This window comes from Myotis myotis, unplaced genomic scaffold (genome assembly GCF_014108235.1).
Source record: "Myotis myotis isolate mMyoMyo1 unplaced genomic scaffold, mMyoMyo1.p scaffold_m19_p_17, whole genome shotgun sequence".
In the NCBI taxonomy this organism is placed as follows: Eukaryota; Metazoa; Chordata; class Mammalia; order Chiroptera; family Vespertilionidae; genus Myotis; species Myotis myotis.
In genome coordinates this window covers 22795318-22812138 of record NW_023416321.1, presented here as the reverse complement: position 1 = coordinate 22812138, position 16821 = coordinate 22795318, and the positions used below count along the sequence as shown (strand labels likewise).

Genomic DNA, 16821 nt, shown 5'->3' with positions numbered 1-16821 from the left:
CTTTGTGTGAATGATACAATGTAATACATATAGTTACAAGGAATCTAAATCTAAAAGCATAGATTTAAAACACTCCTATTCTCATTCCTTTTTTTCTCTGCATATTTATAAGACACCTTAAAGAAATCAGAGGGTTGAGAGTTTTCCTATAGTCAGAAATTTCTTGGTTTTCTCATAAAAGTTATACTTCTCATCTCATTTAAGCACATTGTTAACATTCTCTGGAATCTTTAATTATAACTTTTTAGCATAGTGTGTACATGTATAGCATCATGAAATGAACCAATATAATCCTATTCTAAATAAAACTCCAAAACAAAAATTTTATAGCATTCTACAGAAATCACTTTTTTAAACTAAGACATTTCAACTATCTTGCCTTGTTTTCTTATTTCTCCTTCAGAGAAATGCAGATATTACATAACCTACCCATTTACAAGAGTAGAACAAAAAAAATCCTAAGACCATTATTTCCATTTTAGAGTAAGGAAAACTGGGTCAGAAAAAGTCTCAAATATTGTTTGTTATTTTTCTGATCCTTAAAAACAGAATCACCAGAAGAAATAGTAAAATGACATAATAGGCAAAATGCAAGAGAAGAGAGGTATTAACAAATATGTTCAAATTTTTTCTGAAAAGTAACTCACCGAAGTTTCCGTCCTTTGCTGGCTTTCCTATCTACTTTCTTGTGGATTTTGCTTCGTAACTTCTGGATTGCAAGCCACTGCCTGGGAAATTCACAAGCAATGTTATGCATCATCACTAACAGAAATAGTTATACGTATTGACAAATTGGAATTTTTCCCACTAACAACCCTGCAGAAAGAAATCATCAACCTACATGAAGTTCCTCAAGATAGTCTGGGGCCAAAGTGACTAATCAATTGAAGAAGATTTGTGCAATGGTAAAAAAACAAATGGCAGCTGGGAAATTCTACAGCAAATTTGGTTAACAATGCTCCTTAGTATTTGGAGCTGCTGTGACAAGCACTAAATAAATCTATCAGTCTGTAGAAAAACCCATCAAATTGAGTACAGCTGCTTGGGTTTGCTTTTAATGTTTTAGCTGTGCAGCAAGTTCTATTACTAATATTGCAAATCCTGTGTAGTTTAAACACATGGATTCTTTAAATCTAATTTTGCCTTTGTTAATACCCAACTGCTTTTTCTTGTGCTTTCCATTTTTTGCTAATTTTTAAAATAATTATCCACTACTGATACCAGCTTTACAGTAACTTTACTATTTTTTATTTAATCTGTGATATTTCAGAATGTGCTGCTAAAAGGTAAGGGCTCTCCTCCCCTCTCCCCAGTATAATCTCAATACCACTGTCACACCTAAAAACAGTTAACAATAATTCCTTACTATCAAATATTCAGTCAGTCTTCAAATGTTCCAGATTGTCTCAATTTTACAGTTAGTTTGTTTGAGTCAGGATCCAAACAAGATTTACGTTTTCTACAATCATTTTAGATGAAAAGGAATTAATTTTTCAAATAAAAGATACCGGGCTAAAAAAATCTTCATAAATTGCTCATATGAACAAATGGGGAAAAATGAAGAAGGAGAAACAGTAGAAGCTCGTCATCTTACCTGATTTATACAATGAAAATTCAACATGGGGGGGGGGGAATAGGGAAATCCAATTACTGTAATCTTAATATAATCTTAATTACCATAATCTATTTTATTGTAAAGTGAGATAAATGTACAATATAATCACCACTTAAATACAATTTATGCTATCACATTAAATTTATAGTGAACAGCTCTCTGTAACATTCCAGGGAGACACAAAATACCAACAACATTCTATCCTAAAATTCAAATAATGTTTTACTCAAAATTATTTCGTCAACACAAATTTTTCTTTGCATTCTTCAAATGTTTCTCTGCAAAGAATCTACTCTGGCACTTGCAGCTTTTGTTTCCTTTCAGGCTTTTGCAAATTATGGCTCATGGCTATTTAAATGTACACTATTCATTAGGTAGCACTCTAAATGCCCTTTTTATTTTCCAACCACAGGATGAAGCACACACACAAGAGCCTTCCTTCACTACTTTGCATTCTCCCCTGACATCTGGGTAATGCTGCCACGTTCCATTTCTAATTGTGCTGAAGCTTTTACTGAGGGGTGGAGGTCTAAATTAGGGCAGACTCTAACAAAGCAAATTCAACTACGAGCAAGGAACCTGTTGTAGGCAGTGCCACATCTGACAGCTGAGAGCACACATTTGGGGTTTCTTTTTATCCACTGGTCAGAGATTGATACAGATACAGTCACAATCCAAACCAGAGAGCACAGAGCATAAGAAGGATTTTGAAAAACCCTAGAACAAACATGTATTTATATTCTCTTATTCCAACTGCACCTAAGGGAATGTAGGGTAAACAATTAGGGTTTCCATCACTTTGTCTTTCTAGCTCTTATAGTCTTACTCAACTTCTATAATCATAGGGCCAATCATTACCTTGGAGGCAGAATTAAAGGAAATCAAAGGAAGAAACTATTATGTAGGCTGCTTGCATAAATAGAAAGCCATATCTAAATTACCTTCCCATGGCCACCTGATCATTAGGATCCAATGAGCTGGTCTTCCGTTCTATGAGTTCTCGAAGGAGCTAGGGGAAAAAATAAAGCAACTGGTTTATTTATTTCTCCCAGCACCAACTAACTTTAAAAGGACACTGTAGGAGTTTTGAATGGCATAACAACATCTCTAAAACTACAATAAATAAGGGACAACCCAATGGCAAGAGCATGACTGAATTCCCATTAACCCTTTCATATTTATATATCCTTAAAAAGGTGGCTAGAGCAGTAGCTGAGAACAGAAGTCCATTTGGAAGACTTATTGTACTGCAGTTCATTTCAAATGGATCAATGAATCTGCAACATCCCCTTCATTGTTTTTATGATTAGTTTTGTCCACCTCATCGATATCAATGGAGAATCTTTAAAAGGTCAGGTGGGAAGGGCTATGTGGCAAAAAGGAAGATGCATCAGCTTCTCACGAACAGGTTCATGGTACATAGTTAACTTCTGACCTATAATCTCCAGCAGTCAGGAAGGTCTTCCTCAGGCAAAAGCCTTTATTATATACTAGAGGCCCGGTGCATGAATTCATGCACAGGTGCGATCTGGCCGGCCGGCCGGCCCCGGGGCTGATCGGGCTGGGCCAGCCAGAGGGAGAGGACGGGGAAAGTTGGCAGGCCTGCCCCACCCCCGATCGGGGTGGAGGGGCTGTGGGTGATTGGTGGGCCAGCCCCACCCCCAATCAGGGTGGGGGGACTATCAGGGCGGGGCCGCACCCCCTGGTCAAACTCCTGGTTGAGGGGACAATTTGCATATTAGCCTTTTATTATATAGGATAATTAAAGGTGTGGACTTCATTCTCTTGCTTTCCATAGCTAGTACTCTACCCTGCTAACTATTAAGTGAATTAACCATATATGACACCAACACATTCACAACCACAATAATTTTAAGAGAGAACCTAAAAAAAGACATGTGCGCATTACAAATACAACACAGAAAACCAGTCTCTCATCCTATACAATTAACTCCATAGGAACTCTAGCCTACTCTTCTACTCTCCTCTTAATCCTGGGTAGTCCACTGCATGCAATCAGAGTATAAATCTGTATCTTTCACACAGATCTAACCATTTGCACTGGGTCTTAAAAGTCCTAGGTAAAGAGAAGCAATGGATTTAAAAGGTAAACATTAAAAGAGGAGAATTTTAAATTACAATAATAAAACTGCATATCATCTCTCCTATATAAGTGCTGTAAGTATGCAGGGGAATGGGAACAGAGATTAAAATTCCAAAAATCTTCCAAGAGAAATCTAAGGGGAGACACCAAAATAAACTAGCTCTTGCTAATCATCTGTCAATAATACTAGTTTGACTATAAAACTTGTTTCTTCACAATAATAAGTAATTGCTTAATAGGTAAGGCATGGCAGCAATACAGATATTTCACCAAGTTAAATAACTGAAGATGGTGGGAGGATAGAGAAGGAGGAATAAACTCCTATGAAAGTAGTTCATGCTCTCATTTTCATTTGTGTAAGTAGGCACTGGAAGAAATAAAACAAATTTATAAAAATATTAATTTCCATATAAGATGAATCTTTATTGTAAAAGGGAAAAGGATATCTCAATTGCAATTAAAGAACTGCCTGTGATGTTTTCTCATTTGCTTATTTTAGACACTATTACTATAGCAATTATGTTTAAAATGCGGGGACCAGAGGCCACTGGTTTATTATCACTAGAAAACAGCAAGCTATTTCTCTACCCTGTTTATCTGATTGATTCCCAACACCTTTCTGGCAGCCAATCTATCAGTTTATCTCTCCTACTTCATCACAGTCACTTCTGGCAGCTAAATACAAGATCCAAATCCAGTGTTACACAGACATACGACACAGTAAACCTCTGTAACACTGCTACTCTGTAAACAGCTGCCCTTAAGGCTAAGCAAAAATGGGCTTCTGGTCCCTAGTCAATATGCTGTCAAAAGCAAGGTTGGGAGGGAAAAGAGGGAGAGGTTAGTAATAAAAAAAATTTTTTTTTTTAGATAAAGAAGAAGAGAGAGAGAGAAATAAAGCAGAGATGGAATGACTGCATTTCACTGCCCTTACCTTGTTCCAGCCACATAAGAAATTACAACCGTTCCTGGTTTTCCTAATCAGCTCTGATCCCTTGAGACTGGGGCTGTCATGGCCACTGGGAGTAAGTGCTCATGGAAGGCTGCCCCAGCACAAAAGGGGTGATCCTCTAGAAGAAAGCCCCATATGTCCTTCCCGGAGGCTGAAAATAGGAGCCGCACAACTGCAGTGGATCCATTACACTTGCAGTGGCCTCTGCAATCCAAACACCAGGTTGGTGCAGTGTTTACTTTCCAGCACTCTGGGTACTTTACATATGCTGGTTTGCATTTACACCACCCAAGTGCTTTGCATGGCTATTCTCAGTCATTCGTGATTAGGAAGATGGTTTTCTTGGTCTATCTGGCTGTCTAGTTTATTCAATCCAATATTTCAAAAGATCCTGTTGTCTGTATAGTAGTAATAAAAAGGTAGCAAGAAAATACAAGTAAACTATTCCCATGGCTATTACTATTTCCCACAGCTATCACTATCACTGGGTTTAAATTTAATTAGAAAAACTGCTTTCAGAAAAGTTGCAGAAAAAAAATGAAGCTTTAGGGATATTGCTGAAGAATTCAATTTTGCTTCTCAGTTCAATTATTATAAGCTGAACTTTATGAACAAACTTTTCCATTAAAATTCAGGTTTTGGTTACAGTTATTGGAGCTTTTAATTTTGACGATGACACAATATTTGTAATTTTCTATGTGACTTGGGAAATGGAGCGATGTGTGAAATATTTTTGTTCTAGCCTGTTATAATTCCTCCAGAGAGTCAACTCAGAAAAGCTGGATTGTTTCTAGAGTTCTAGGGGAAAATCATAGATAGCGTTAGGTTTCCAGGTCAGCCCACAGAAGCCTATTTAACCCATAACAACATACATGAGGAATAGCATTGCTAGTACTATGCAGCATCTAATCAGCATTTATAATACTCTCCCTAGAAAAATGTATGCCAGAATCAGTTAAAAATGGCAGATTGAACACATTAGTTTATTTCTTCTCCCTTCTCAAGCCTCTAAAAGACAGTAGAGGAATAAAATAAATGTATTAACCCACAAGAAAGAAGAGAAAGGAAGAGCTAATGAGAGCAGATTTTCATAAATTTTTCAAAGACAGTCAGGAGATGGAGGAGTAAAAGGAAGTTATCACTCAAGTGCCCAGAGGGAATAAGGTGGGGGTGGAGCTAATTAGACCCACAGAAGCCTTGGGAAGATGAGCTCTTGGAGTGGCAGTTACCATGAAAGGTGGAGAAGGGGAGGGGGCAGAACTACTGGGTCCTGTCCATTACCCCCTCACCACTTCCTCTCACTGGAGAGGGTGCGGGGTTAAGGGGGGGTAAGGAAGTTTGATTCTCTGGAAAAATTGAGCCACAGAAGCGCCAGACAGAGAAACAGGAGGCACTGAAGGCTGGGATGAGGCACAAGGGAAAGACACTGTGCTTCTCTCTGGGCCCTTCAGCTTCCTTCCCTAGGCACAGAATGCTAGCACCCACACATTAAACCATCTAGGCAGCAGAGCAGAGGAGGAGTCTTTTCTGGAGAGACTGCAGGGCTGATCCATGTTCTCCCTCCCCAGAAAATAAAATGTCCTAGTTCTGACATTTGAGAATATTCCAGTCAAACGAGGTGAGTTCACAGCACAATTATAAAGAAGCCAAAAAAGCTATGGTCAGTTTTCAAGATACTTTTGAATGCCTTCCTCTTAAATATGAAGAGACAGGTAAGGATCATCAGCATCTGAAGAAAGCCTCAGACATAGACCAAAACAAACAGAAAAAAAAGGGACTCAAGAAAGCAATGGGGGGGGGGGGGGGGAATACACTTCTATAAGAACAGGATGCTGAGAAAAAATGTAAAACAAGAAATTAAACACAAACAGAAAAAAATTCAATTTCAATAGAATGACTGGAAGGTAAATATACAAAGATCTTTCAGATACAAAACCAAGAGGTGAAAAAATAATATCCCCCTTGCTTATTTGTGAGAAAAAAAAAATCTGGAAGACAATCCAGAATGTCAAACATCTGACTAACAAAGGCTGGGAGAACATTATTTAAGAAACAATGAAAATTTCCCAAAATCGAAGGACAGGAATGAACCTACAAAGATCTAGTACAATGAATGAAAAAAGATTTTCCCAAGACATATCATCATGAAATGTGGAACACAAGAAGCAAAGAGAAGATCCTAAATGACTAGAGAAAAACAGGTCACATATTAAAGAAGGTGACTGCATGTCCCAGTTTACCCCGGAGAGTCCCGGTTATGCTGCTATCCTAATATTCTTTCAAGGCAAGCACCTTAAGTGTCCTAGTTTTGACAATAAATTATATAGTCATTTAAGGAATGAAAATCTAAATAGGATTAGACATCTCAATAGCAATAGCAGATACCAGAGGACAGCTGAGCAATGCCTTAAAAATTCTAAGGAAAATGACTTTCAACTTCAAATTCCATACACAGCCAAAGTGTTAACCAAGTATGAGAGTTACATAAGACATTTTCACACATGCAGGGCCTCAACAATTTACTTTCCACAGACTCCTTTCACAGGAAGTTGTGCTTCAGTAAAATGAGAGCATACAGCAAGAAAGAAAAAGAGTAAGATGTTCAGAAATAGGTCTAACTCAGGAAAGAAGCTAAGGCAAGACCACAAATGACAGTGGCCCCGGGAGCAGCCATTCCAGAAAGAACAAAGTCCAGGGACCTCTGGAGGAAGGTCTCTGATGAAAAGACAGAAGGAGGGGGAAAGTAATAGGATATTTTATACTAGAGGCCTGGTGCATGTCGCACCTGCTGCCAGTGATGGCCCCGCTCGCACCCACAGCCGGCATCGGAGCTGCCCCTCGTACCCACTGCCGGCACCTGACACCGGTCCTGATCACTTGGCACCGTCAGTGGGTGCAAGTGGCAGCAGCTGGCCCTGATCGCCCAAGGGCTTCTCCACCTCCCCCTGCTCCTGAGGGGCGATCAGGACAGCAGCCACCGCTCACACCCACTGCTGGCGCTGGTCCCACTCGCTCCGCGTCATCAGCAGGTGCAAGCGGGGCTGGCACTGTCAGCACGTGGGAGCAGTAGTGGAGGGAGTTGGGCTGCTGGCTGACAGGGGACCAGGGACCACGGTGGGAGGGGCCGTGCAGGGGCACAGAGAATGGGTGGAGACCTGCCCCTGTGCCCACCGCAGCCTCACAGCCCACAGTACCTTTCAAGGTGCAAGAATTCATGCACTGGGCCCCTAATTTCATATAAATGGGATCATACAATATATGGCCTTTTATGACTGGCTTCTTTCACTTAACATGTTTTAAAGGTTCATCCATATTGTAGCATGTGTCAGTACGTCATTCCTTTTTATGGCTGAATAATATTCCATTGTATGGATACACCATATTTTGTTTAACCATTCATCCATTGAAGGACATTTTAGTTGTTTCCGTTTTATGACTATTATGAATAACTAGAGGCCTGGTCCACGAAATTCATGCATGAGTAGGGTCCCTAGGCCTGGTCAGCAATCAGGGCCAATTGGGGCCTTCTGGCTGCCTGCTGGGGCCTTTCTTCATTCCATGCCACCCCCTGGTGGTCAGCGCTCGTCATAGTGAGAGATCAAACTCCCTGTCTCCCAGTTGAACTGCCAAAGGGACAATTTGCATATTAGGCATATATATATATATAACTGCTATAAACAGTCATTACAAATTTTTGTGCAAATATATGCTTTCATTTCTCTATACTTAGGATGAAATTGCTAGGTCATACAGTTACTCTATGTTTAAAATTTTGAGGAACTGCCTAACTGTTTTTGCAAAGGAGCTGCATGACTTAATGTTCCCAGCAATGTTTGAGAGGTCCAATTTTTCTATATCCTTGCCAGCGCTTGTTATTATCTTTTTGATGATAGCCATCCAAGTGAGTGTAAAGTATTATCTCATCTTTCCATGGTTTTGATTTGCATTTCCCTGATGGCTAATGAGGTTGAGTATCTTCCTGTGTTTACTGGCCATTTGTATATCTTCTTTGAAGAAATGTCTATTCAGATGCTTTTAAAATTAATTCTTTAATTAATTTTAGGTTGTCTTTTTATTCTTGAGTTGTAAGAGTACTTTATATATTCTAGATATCAGTCTCTTATCAACTCCCATTCTGTGGATTGTCTTTCACCTTTCTTGATGGCATCATCTCCAGTAATTTCAATTTTGATGTAGTCCAATTTTTTTCATTTGTCATTTGGACTTCTGGTGTTCTATCTAAGACACCACTGCCTAACCAAGGTTATAAAGATTTATGCCTATGTTTTCTTCTAAGCATTTTATAGGTTTAGCTCTTATATATAGATCTATAATCCATTTTGAGTTAACTTCTGTGCATGGTGTGAGGTAGGGGTCCAATCTCATTCTTTTGCATGTGGATATCCAATTGTACCATTTGCTGAAAGACTATTCTTTGAATTGTTTTGGCACTCTTGTCTAAAACCCAAGTAATTTTTAAAGCACTTGTTTATATGGCTACATATTCCCTGCCTCTCTGAATTTGTGACCCATAATTATTGATTCCTACCTCTCAGGCTTCCCTGGCTCACAGATGCATGATATGGAAAAAAGCTTGAGGCAACCCTCTATTTAACTTACTTAGCCTTGCTGAGTCAGGATTTCTCAAACTCTCTCCCCAACACATAGAGAGCATATGAAAAAAGTGAAGTCAAAGCCTCTTACATGTGTTTCTGTCCCTCTGTCATTGAGAGATAACAAAAAGCAGACTCATAAGGCCTGGATCTACTCTTCCCTCAGCTTCCTCTCTAGTTCCCTTAAGAATTCTTAGTGAAAATGTATCTATTTCTGCTCTGCCTTCTACTTTATCATCAATTTTGTTGTTGTTGTTCTCAGCTCTCCAGTCTTTCAAATTATCCCCAAAAGGAGTCACATGCAATTTCTATATACTATATTTGAAGTGTACAAAAAATAAATCCACATATACTATAATTTCAAATATCTGGGAAGGAATTACTGTACATGACTATAGTATAAAATTGTCACAAAATGATTCCACTCCTCTTGGGTAACTTTTTTCTGTTTCCTTTCTACATTGCCTATTCATTCCTCAACCAACTCTATACTGTTAGGATATTCTACCTCTATAATTCTACTAAAACAACGTATGCCAAGAATTCCAGATATCCATATCTAAAGGACATCTGTCATTACTCATCTTACCAGATTTCTTGAAGCAGCAAGTGACACTAGACATTCTCACCTTCCTAAAACACTTTTCTTAGAATCTTTGAGGCACCTCCTTTGCTTTACTCCACATTCAAACATTAAATGCTAACATTCCTTAAGAGTCAGTTCCAAGCTTTTTTTCTTTTCACTCCATATGCTTTCCCCGAGTTTCATTTTATTCTCAAGGCTTCAATGACCTAAGAGTTATCCCTGGAATTCCTTTTCCTTACGCTTGATACCTAATCTATCTCCAAGTCTTATATACATGATCCACTAATTCAGGAATTTGTCCATTTTTCTCTATCTCCAATGCCTATACCCTAATAGAGGCTATTATTTTCTTTTTAAAAATATATATTTTTATTGATTTCAGAGAGGGAAGGGAGAGGGAGAGAGAGAGAAATATCAATGATGACAGAGAATCATTGATTGGCTGCCTCCTGCACACCCCACACTGGGGATCAAGCCCGCAACCTGGGTATGTGCCCTGATTGAGAATCAAACCATGATCTCCTGATTCATAGGTCGACACTCAAACCACTGAACCACACCAGCCGGGCAGGCTATTATTTTCTTCATTTATTCCATAAATACTTATTAAGCACACTAGGAAAATAATGAAGAATAAAACAGACATGATTTCACCTGTGTTAGTATAATTTCCTTAGCAAAATGTACTCTTTCCCCTCTTCCATTTTGCTCTCCTCATTATATCAGAGTAATATTTTAAAAATGTAAATATCCCAGAAGATAAAATTCTTATTACAGCGTAAAGGCCCAACATAGTCTGGCCCTTTATCTACCTCTCCAGCCTAGCCTTCCACCTCCACACTCCAGTCCCACCAGTGTTTGCTCTATACCTGAAATGCTCCCAGGCTCACTCCCACCACAGAGCCCTCTGTGTATATGCACTGCCTGGAACATGCATCCCTAACCATTTACCTGCTTATATCCTACTCTTTCTCTACTCATTCGTTAAATTTCAGCTTAATCATCTCTTCCTCAGGGAAACCTTTCTTACATGCATCTCTCCACACACATACACACTGTGTTTTTGTTGTACTTAATTTACATTTTATTAGTGAATTAGTTGATTAACGTCTACTTCCTCCACTAGCTGACTGTATGCTTCACAGAGAGCAGAGAGTGTATCTGACTGTGCTCATCATTCTATCCCCTGCATTGGCCCATTGAAGGAGCTCAGTTAATATATACATAGAGGGCCCCAGCTGGGGTGGCTCAGTAGTTGAGCACTGACCTATGGACCAGGTCATGATTTGATTCCTGGTAGAGGCATATGTGAGCTCAATCCCCAGTGTGAGGTGTGCAGGAGGAAACCAATAGATGATTCTCTCTCATCACTGATGTTTCTGTCTGTCTCTCACTCTCTCTCTAAAATCAATAAAAATGTAATAAAATACACACACACACACAGGGGGAAAATTATTTCTGGGGGAAAAAGATAAAATATTTATTACACACAGACACACACACACACACACACACTCCTTGTCACTGTTTTTAAACAAAAGGATTATATTATATAATACCCTGATTCTAATCCAGAGTACAACTATCCACCTAAACAACTGAGGAACCTACTTGTTTTTATCATTACTATTATCAGCAATTCTTCCTCCCAAACAATATTCTCCTTCTAAAGGATCTTGCGTAAGACCTAGAGAACTAGGTGGTTTGTTTTAAATGGGTGAGAATTACCTTTTTTAATTTAACCATCTCAAGAGTACCTGAATTTAAAAAACAAAAATAGCCCTGGCCAGGTGGCTCAGTGGGAGCGTAGTCCATACACTAAAAGGTTGCGGGTTTGATCTCCATTCGGGGTGCGCACCGGAGGAAACCAATCAATGTTTCTCTCTCTCTCTTCCCATTCTCCCTCGCTCCAAAATCAATAAAACCATATTCTTAGGTGAGGATTAAAAAACAAAAAACTGCCCAGCCTGCGTGGCTCAGTGGATAGAGCATCAGCCTGTGGAATGAAGGGTCCCAAATTCGATTCTAGTCATGGGCACATGCCTGGGTTGCAGGCTCAATCCCCAGTGTGGGGCGTGCAGGAGGCAGACAATCAATGATTCTCTCTTCATTGATGTTTCTATCTCTCTCTCCCTTCCCCTTCCTATCTGAAATCAATAAAAATATATTTTAAAAAAACCTATTTAATGCAACTGAATGAAAAGATATTAAAACATTTCTCATTCTTTTACTGTTAAAATAATGTAGATCTATCCTCCCTCTTGGGTCTCATTTCCCAAAGGAAAAAGTTCATTCGGTTTTGCTTCCTCTAACCACCCCTCATACCCTGGCCCTTTCTGTGGTATCTCTTGAGTTGGTCCTTTTACTACAAGAAAGGTGTCATGACATTTTTGTAATATAAAGATCTGCATCAATTTCAATATAGTGTTTTCTATTTAAATATATTTTATCTATGAAATAGGTCTGTCAAATCACAGTCACAGGTTTCCATCTCCCATTTCCTAAGATCTAATGCTTCTAGATAAGAGCTTTCAATTGCATGCGCATGTGTGCTGCACAGTTCAATATAACTGTAAATATCTGCCAACGAGTCAGAATAATGCCGTGGTTTTGGAGTCTGACATATCTGGGTTTTGAATTCCAGCTATGCCCCCTACTAGCTGTGTGATTTGGGACAAGTTATTGCACTTCTGGGACTCAGTTTCCTCATCTATAAAGTAGCAGTAATTGTACCTCATCAAGTTGATTTGGGATTTTAAACAATGATAAAAGTAAAGCATTTAACAAAATGTAAGTATTTGATAAATAGAAATATTTTCAGCACCAGATAATAATACTTGTAATTCCAAAATCCCATTTAGGACAAACAAAAACCAAAAAAACTCAACACCTTCCTTAGCTAAATCACTACAGCTGCTAACAATGAACAAGCACAATAATTCTATTTTTCCTTTCTACTGATTTTTAATAGTAGATAAAAAATAAAATGTGAAATGAAGGAAAAGCAGAATGAAAAGAAGAAAATACAAAAATAGTAAGTCAATACTTAAAAAATATGCTATTATTTGCAGGACTTTTCCAAACTAGACCATGATAAATTGGAACAAAAGTGATCATCTCCATTATCACTTCTATTTGAACAACTAATAGCTATTCCCTTTCCATGACCTCCTTCATACTCTGATCACAAGTTCCCTCCACCCAGAGGCCCTCCCTCTCAATCTCATCCTATCTAAAATGCTATCTATCCTTCTTTGAAGACCTAGATCAAATACCATCTCCTCCTCCCTGCAACATTCTCTAATTCTGCCAAACTGTTATTAATTTCTCCTTCTTCTGAATTCTTCAAAATCCCCTCACCAAGCCTTCTGGTTGTTTATGTTTATGTCATCTCTTTTGCTTGGCTGTAAACTTCTTGAGGGCAGGGTATAGTCTGACTCAAATTCTTACCTCCCATAGTACTCTGCATACTACCTTTCACATAGTGATTACTCAACAATATTTCTAAAATGAAAGGGATAGCGAGCAGTCTTCTAGATCTTGTGATCAAGGATGAAAAGCATCCAACTCCTGCAATGGCAAATACAATAATTACAAGAAAAATGATATAGGGAAAAATGGAGGGAAATCGAGATGTGAGAGTAAAATCCAAATGTATCTTAATACTGAAGTTACAAATAACCCACCTTTGGTTACTAAAATAAGAAAATGTATAGCTAGAGGCTACCATTGAAAAAGTCAGCCTAACTGCCTCACTGCCCTTGGTCTTTAAGGATTTGATTAGTTTTTCCAGTGTCTGATTCAGCCCCTCCCCATCCCCCCGACCCCAAAGCTAGAGCTAAGGCATGTGGTTTGGAAAGGATGATAAATAAATTCATTCACTGAATAAAGTAACACTGTTTTCTCAGCACAAGTCCTAAAATATTTCAAAGGCTATAATATTTCACTAGGCTTGGCCATTTGGGTTAAAATTTATTAGTCAAAACAGAAAACTTTCTCATCAGATCCCATATATTCCATCAGGCATGACAGAATGCTCCCAAGGTCTAATTATTAACTAGAACTGTAGGTAAATCACTATCAGTATTAGGATCTGATGTTTAAAGATAGGATAAGAAAAAAAAAAGAGTAAGAATTGGGCAACGCAAATGCTAAGGAATTTCTATTTGCCAATTTGCTTCTTGTTTCTTTTTCCTACAACTAAAATGAATTTTACAAAGACTAAGTGATTGCATTAAGCCATTCTTTCCAATCCATACCAAAAGTAAGAATATACAGAAAGTGCTACTTTTTAGAATTTCCAATAGCTCCATTTCCAGTATTCTGTCCCCTCGTCAGCAGACAGATGTCCTGGTGTGTATCTTTTTTCTTCTTCTGTCTAAAACAAAAGTGGGCAGAAGGGTTACATATTCTTTGGGACACCAGCTCGTACAAAGACTTTCTGGGCATTCTTTGGCAATGTTTCTTTTAATGGCACCATACAATACATCATTTGTATTAAAAGAATAAAGAAGAAGTCACTCAGAACTAGAGACAATTTAACTAAAAAGGATTCACAAGAAAGAAACCGAAAGGGTAGTACTAACTTATATTCTGTAATTATGTCCCTTTTGAGGACTAAAAATCCAGCTGAAACAAACCTCAACCTGTCTTTCTAGCATTCTCCCTCTAGCATTCAGACTCCAATAATTCTTCAGTCCAACCAGGATCAATAACGCATTGATCCTGCTACCTTTTCAGCAACACTGCTCCTCTCCTCATGTGCTCATTTCCCTCCTGAGGTGGATGCAAACTCAGTTCATCAGGATAATCACTCCTGGTATACATCCTTAACTCCCTTGCAGGCAGTCCTTTTGTCATACAGATCCACAATCCCTTAGGGATCCATGTGTCTTGGAATTCAGAATTTTTAGGATACACCATAAATGCCCCAGCAGGGCCTGGGGCAGTGTCCCAAAGTGAAACATATTAATATTTCTATAGCAGAATACTTGACTATTCCAACTAAGTGGGATAAATAAAGCCTTACAGGTTTATATAGCTTCATGACCACTCAGATCAGATATTGCCACAATGGTTTGCCAAACTAAAACAAACAAAAAACAGAGTTTTTAGAACTTTTTAAATTTTAGAATTGCACAAAGGATTATGTACCTGTACTTCCTTGGCAAAACCCTAACCATCTTAAATCTCAGAACGTGCATCCACACAACTGAACTGGCTAAAGAAAAGGCCAAGATCATGTGAACTGGTCTCACTTTAAATTCGTTAGCACTACCTTTTGTGGTAAGTGCTACCTGACAATTTCACTACAGTTCCTTATCCACTCATTCTCCCATCCTCTCAAGTGACTTTGCCACACCCTCTCTTCTCTCAAATTTTGCCACTTCTCACTCTTAGCCTCTTAAATTCATAAAATAAAATTAAAATAAAGTAAAATAAAATAAAAGCACTCAGATTCAGATGAGAACTTCCATATGCTCCCATCCCTTATCTACTTGCAATTTTATCCATATACTCTGCCTTCCCTCCAATATCTATGGGTGAACTGTCTGTCAGTCCACCCCCTCTCTACTTTGTCTACTCACTAGCAATTCTCACCTCTTTCCTGAGATATCCATTTATCCCTCTCTACTCCATCATTTCCATCAGCATATAAACAGCATACAAAATACAAATTCTATCTTAACAAAACAAAAAAACTCTCCCGATCCTACGCTTGCCCTTCCATCTGCTGCCCCATTTTCTCTATTCCCTTATAGCAAATCTGATCGAGAGCTGCTGACACACTGTCTCCAATTTCTCTCTTTCCATTCTTTTTTTTGAAAATATATTTTATTGATTTTTTACAGAGAGGAAGGGAGAGGGATAGAGAGTTAAAAACATCGATGAGAGAGAAACATCGATCAGCTGCCTCCTGCACACTCCCTACTGGGGACGTGCCCACAACCAAGGTACATGCCCTTGACTGGAATCGAACCTGGGACCCTTCAGTCCGCAGGCTGACGCTCTATCCACTGAGCCAAACCAGTTAGTGCTCCATTCTTTTTTTTTTTAACCCATTCTATCACTCTACCAAAACAGTTTTTGTCAAGGTCACCAATGACTGCCACGTTACTAAAATGAATGGTCAATTCTCAGTACTTATCTTATATGATCTGTCCGCAACATTTAACATAGTAGGTCACTCTCTTCTTTAAAACAAACAAAACCACAACAACTTTATTTAGATATCATTCACATACCATGCAACTCACCTATTTAAATCGCATGATTCAAGGTTTTGTATATTCAGAGTTGTGTAACCATCACTACAATCAATTTTAGAATATTCTCATCACTCCCAAAAGAAACCTATTACCCATTAGCTGTTACCCTCCATATCACCCCCAACATCACCCGCTGCCCCCTCACCTGCTCCACCATCCCACCTGCGGGGCAATCGATTGGGGTCGCCTCCCTTCCCTCCCCCTGGCTCCCTCAGCACCTGGGATCCAGGTAGCAGCCCTGCCCCTCCCGCCACACTGGTCACCGTCTGCAGGGTGATCAGCAGGGCAATCGGGCCCCACTCGCACCCACCTTGGCCTGGCGCCGCCTGCTCACCTGCTCCACCATCCCACCGGGCTCCCGCTCTCCTAGGGCCCATCAGGACCAGCAGCACCTCCACTGCTGCCTGCTGCCAGCATCATGTCGCCGACGCCAGCCATGTTCCGCACCGCCCCCTGGTGGTCAGCGCAAGTCATAGCAAGGGGTCGAACTCCTGGTCTCCTGGTCAAAGGACCGCCCAAGGGGACAATTTGCATATTAGGCTTTTATTATATAGGATAATATTCTATTGTATGGATACCCCATGTTTTGTTTATTCAATTATCAGTTGAGGTACATTTGGGTTGTTTCCTTTGTGGCTATTATGAATAATGTTGCAAATATTCACATGCAAGTTTTTGTGTG

General features: G+C 39.2%; 1 protein-coding gene across 2 annotated transcripts in view; it reads right to left on the bottom strand.

Moving 5' to 3' along the window:
- AATF (apoptosis antagonizing transcription factor) overlaps nucleotides 1-16821 on the bottom strand; it is an 88684-nt gene that overhangs the window by 28243 nt on the left and 43620 nt on the right. Inside the window, exons 9-10 of one of the 2 annotated variants that reach the window (XM_036340340.1) lie at nucleotides 2557-2624; nucleotides 648-728 (exon numbers count right to left, since the gene is read on the bottom strand). In XM_036340340.1, the coding sequence (XP_036196233.1) occupies nucleotides 648-728; nucleotides 2557-2624 (149 nt within the window). The remainder of the gene's footprint in view (nucleotides 1-647; nucleotides 729-2556; nucleotides 2625-16821) is intronic. The other variant, XR_004972814.1, reaches the window with a different exon arrangement.